Source organism: Saccostrea cucullata, unplaced genomic scaffold (assembly GCF_032062105.1).
Source record: "Saccostrea cucullata isolate Sc308-1 unplaced genomic scaffold, CSIRO_AGI_Scuc_v1 ctg21926, whole genome shotgun sequence".
NCBI lineage: Eukaryota > Metazoa > Mollusca > Bivalvia > Ostreida > Ostreidae > Saccostrea > Saccostrea cuccullata.
The window spans coordinates 1-4,961 of NW_026934975.1; the positions used below are offsets into that span (position 1 = coordinate 1).

A 4,961-nucleotide genomic window follows, 5' to 3' on the forward strand; every position below is an offset into this window, starting at 1 on the left:
CCACCCATATTACATGTATCTCGCACTCTTGTTGGTTTTGAAAAAGCATTGGAATTAGTCATGGCTTATTATATAAATAGTGCATGTTTTTAAGGGTAACAGTTGAAATTGACACCCGTATTATTTTTTAATGCATTATCTCTCTCAGTGTGTAATTCTGAATTCTGGAGGATGACAGAAAATGATATATACAAACTTAGTAATCTTAATGGAGAGAACTAATATAGGCCCTTGGCCTGCTGTTCAATCCATATTCATATTGTACACTTTGTATATTATGAATAAAATACTTCTTAAACTAAATACCCTCTCTATACAACAGGTCTTCGTGTCTCGCAGTAGATTTGAACCCGTGCCATAAGGATCAGCTCTTTACTCTGCGACTCTAAATCAGACACTCTAACCACTACGCCACACGGGCGACTTACTATTGTATGTAGTTTTTATTGAAATCCAAACCAAAACTGAAGAAAGAGTGGTATTTATAACATTGTTTACTGACAGGCTGAGTGTTTAAGTTAAATTACAACTGCTGCAATTTAAATATCTCTGAATATGCATGTGATTGTTCAGGACTTTTCCTTGAAAAGGCACTCTACATGTGCACTAAATGCAACCAGAATGTTCATATTGAGTACATGTATTCCTAGAATAAGAAAATATTCCATTGTTTATTTGTGAATTCCAAGCACCTACTGAAAAATCATACATTTTCCTTCGAGGGAAAACAATGTGTTCATTCTTGGATGAAGAATTGTTGAGTTGTTATGTATAAAACATATTTCATATTTCGTGATGAAAAAAAAATTGTGTATCTCGTCATACATCGAAAACAATGTAAATAAGTCATTAAGCATAACATAAAAACAATTTTATTGTTAAGTCAGAGAGAAAGAGAGAGAGAGAGAGAGAGAGTCTTAGTCCGTTCTAAGTCATATACTGTTGAGTATCAGGTCTTTAAGAGTTACTTCAGCATTGCAGAAATGGCCTTAGCCACACCTTCCCCTAACTGATCTTCAGTATATGGTTGATTCAGGGGCGGGACATGAATGAAGGCGGAGCGAGACTTGTTGATGGATAGAGAAATATAGTACACAAAGTCACACAGGTACCTTAAAATATACAATGAAAAACCTAAACATAACGAAACATCTATAAACATGTATGCTGAATAATTTAAAAACCATTAAAACGGCGTTAATTTTCAAATATACTTTAAAAGACACATTTTCAAAATTCACTTTGACTAGTTTAAGGGTATACATTTATATAGAAATTAAATTATACTATTCTTCTATTTTAAAATATGCTTTCTTATTCTGAATTTAAAAAGATGTGTGTGTGAAACACTATGCGCAACAAAGAAAAAGCTATTCTTAGTATAAAGGTCATAGTCAAGGATACAAGGTTATTGACCTTGGTGTCATTTAAAAGAGCTTAATTAGTGGAGTATGCATACGAAATATGAAGTCTCTATCTTCTACCGTTCAAAAGTTACAGCAAAAGTTTGAAAAAGCTATTTTTAGCATATATCTCACAGTCAAGGTCACAAGGTCAATGACCTTGATGTCATTTGAAAGAGTTTAATTAATGGAGTATGCATACCAAATATGAATTCTCTATCTCTATCTCTCACGGTTCAAAAGCTACGGTGAAGGTTAAATTTGACAACAGACAGATAAACAGGACAAAATAAAACATGTAAGCATGTGAAACAGGATACCCAGGTACAGAAAGTCAAGGCCAAAGTTTTTCAAAAATAAGTCAAACTCGAAAGTCAAGAGTTCAAGAATATTAATAGCTAAGGAAAGTTTTGTCAAAAGGAATACAAATTTGAAATATAATGACCCTATTACCAACCCAAGATTATTTTTTTAAAGTACATGTACATCATATTCTAAGGTCAATATTACGAGGTTACAAGATGTGTTTGTGAAACACTGATGCCCCTGTATGGCAACTTTAGAGAAGGTTAAACTTTCTCATATGCAAATCAAATATGTTGGTACCCAAAGTAAGGTCATCTCAAAGAAATACTATTGTGAAATAGTCACCTAGAATCACCTGTTCAAAAGTTATAGCCAAAGGTCTTGTCACAAGGATAACATTTGTGAAGTACGAAAGCCCTAGCCCTGATTACTATATACCCTCCCGCTTTTCAAGCGGGGGTATAATAAACAGAATTATGTAGCTTGTGTGCCAAGTTATACTGAAATCAAACTACAACTGTAGGAGGAGTAGTATTTTGAAAGTATTTCACAGAAATTTCTATTTTTATTAACCACTGCAACACCCTTCAAAGAAATCGAAAATCAATACACGGAATTATGTATCTTTGTGTAATTTACTTGTTTGCCAAGTATTAAAATCAGACCAAAACTGTAGGAGGAGTAGCATTTTGAAAGTATTTCACAGAAATTTCTATTTTTAGTAACCATGGCAACATCGAAATCAACCGATATATAAAATTATGTATCTTAGTGTAGTCTACTTGTGTGTCAAGTTATAGTTATATTGAAATCAGACCAAAACTGTAGGAAGAGTAGCATTTTTTGTTTACAGACAGACGGCCGGACGCCGAACGCATTACCATCGCATAAGCTTTTCTGGTCTCTGTCCAGTAGAGCTAAAACGTAAATTAAAAAAATCCCCATTCAGTCTGTTTTCTTTTTTCAAAATCTTTCTCAATGCACGAAATAAAAAAAAAGTAGAGTAAATAACACTTATGTCACGTGTTAAGTTTGGTTTATGGCTTTATCTCACCAAGTACAAAAATCTGTTAAAAAAAGTACTAAAAATCTGTTCAAAAAAAATAAAATCTGTGAAGAGGGCATTAAACGCCGACCCTCTGAACTTCCAGGAGAGGGATCATGTGCTTAAAAGGAGAAAGCATCCCTTGTTGTCAGTTCACACCTGTCGTTATCCCTATGTATTAATCAGGTAGACGTGATATTTCCTAGTCAAATTCAGTATAAAACAAAGGCTTAACAATTGGTAAAAAAAAATAAGTCACCCATAATACGACCCAATGATAGAATAAACATGTATCAGCTAACAAGGTCAATATTAAAGGAATGCCGACTTTAAGGTAGGTCCGTACTTTCAGAATTTTCTGTCAAACTGATAATTTTTCAATTTGAATACCTAGAACAAGTCTTAAACTTACTAAAACACCCATAAAAGACATATCTTTGCAGGTTAATTTTCATACAGCATGTCTCAGCGCACATACCTCTAAAAACTCGACAGCCAAAATTGAACATAGAAAAGTGTGATTTCATATTTCTCTCAATTATGCACCAAATCACATCAAATTTATGTTAAAACTTATGAAGATCAAAAATATATATTTGAGAAGAGAATATTTGAAATCTTTACTGCAAAACATTAACAAATTGGTGTTGAATCTGTCCATGTCTTTCAGAAAAAAATCTCAAAATATCTTTATTTTTTATAATTCTCAAAATCCAAAATGTTTAGATGCCATTTTTTCTTTAAAACTATTAAGAATTATATCTAATGTTAACAAAAACAGCTACTTTATTATGGTTGACCAGAGAATTTTAGCAAAACAGTCTTTTGAAGACGTATACCCCCATTTTTGGAATATCAATTTTTTCAATTATTCAATGCAAAATTTTTAAAAAGTAGAAATTAAATGGATGATATAGGCTCTAAATCAATAAAAACAAATCTCAGGTTAGTTTGCTTAAAAGAAAATTAAAAAGATTTAGGTCCATAAAAGCAATTAAGAATTTTGTGTTTGTGTGTGTACTAAATGACATGTATAGATCTTATGGACAGAGTGCAAAGTGTTAATTTCCATAAATAATGTATATTATATGCTTCATATGCACAATAACACTATAATAAACAAATATACACATGTATACTTGCTAAATCATTTTCAATCACCCAAAAAGATTTATATCAATAGAAAAGTGAAAATCAGAATTTTATATGGATGTGTAAAATTAGAACCGGATCCGTAAAAGTGTGGGCCTTCCTTAAACCAAGGACAGGTCTGGCCTCATGAACTACACAAGTAAAATATAAAAACACTAACATCAATCATTCAAAAGTTAAGGAAAAAGTTTTTGCAGACGAACAGAGTACTAGTAACAGACAGATAGGCAGACAGACAAACAGACGGAAAACCAAAAACTATATGCCTCGAATCTTCGATTACAGGGGCATAATAATGAATTTGAAGACGTTAGTCACCTCCCAGTATCAGCATAAGAGACCTCTGCTTTCAGCTCGTTATCTGCGCTGTTGATCTCCTCACTGACTCGACTCATGTCCAGCCCAGCACAGATACACTCCTCCCCCTCCTCCCTACAGCATTCCTTATAAGGAGTTTGACTTTTGACATCTTTGAGATAGTAGCCTGTGTTGTAGGCTCTCTGTTCCAGTGTGATTTTATTTACAAAGTCAGAGACTCCGACGTGCACCATCAGCTGGAAAGTAATATCTTTGGATTCAAAAGTGTAAATAATGTCAAGTTGCTGTAGCTACCTTGGTGTGCATAAAAATAAAAGGTCATTGGTGTTAGAAGCAAATTGATATTCTGGGGGCTAGGTGTAAAAAAAAAATTAACCCTTCCAAAAAACCTGACAAGCCAAAAAAAAAAAATTGCATTGACCAAACACGAAAATCCTATTTCGTGTGTGTGAGTGTGCGAGAGGGTGTGTGTGGGGGTGTACCACCACTTTCCGATTTTAAGCAAAAAATAAAATTGCATTGGCCAAACATGAAAATCCTTTTTCTTGTGCATGAGAGGTGTGTCTGTGTGGGGGGGGGGGGGGAGGGAGTTAGGTTCGAACTTCAATACCAAAATTTTTTACAAACACTACCACTTTCCGATTTTAAGCCTATATTGCAGATATTATACATAGGCCATTTATAATGCCTACATTCTATACATCCTAAAAGAAGATAACTAACTCTCTGTTCATTAT

General features: G+C 33.5%; 1 protein-coding gene across 1 annotated transcript; it reads right to left on the bottom strand.

The window, feature by feature from the left end:
* Positions 1–849: 849 nt before the first annotated feature.
* On the bottom strand, positions 850–4,543 carry LOC134241671 (pyroglutamyl-peptidase 1-like). The gene is made up of 2 exons (XM_062723703.1): positions 4,225–4,543; positions 850–1,112 (listed from the first exon to the last, which is right to left on the bottom strand). Exons 1-2 carry the CDS (start codon positions 4,455–4,457, stop codon positions 965–967), a joined length of 381 nt encoding a protein of 126 aa, XP_062579687.1. The 5' UTR covers positions 4,458–4,543; the 3' UTR covers positions 850–964.
* Between the last annotated feature and the right edge of the window lie 418 nt (positions 4,544–4,961).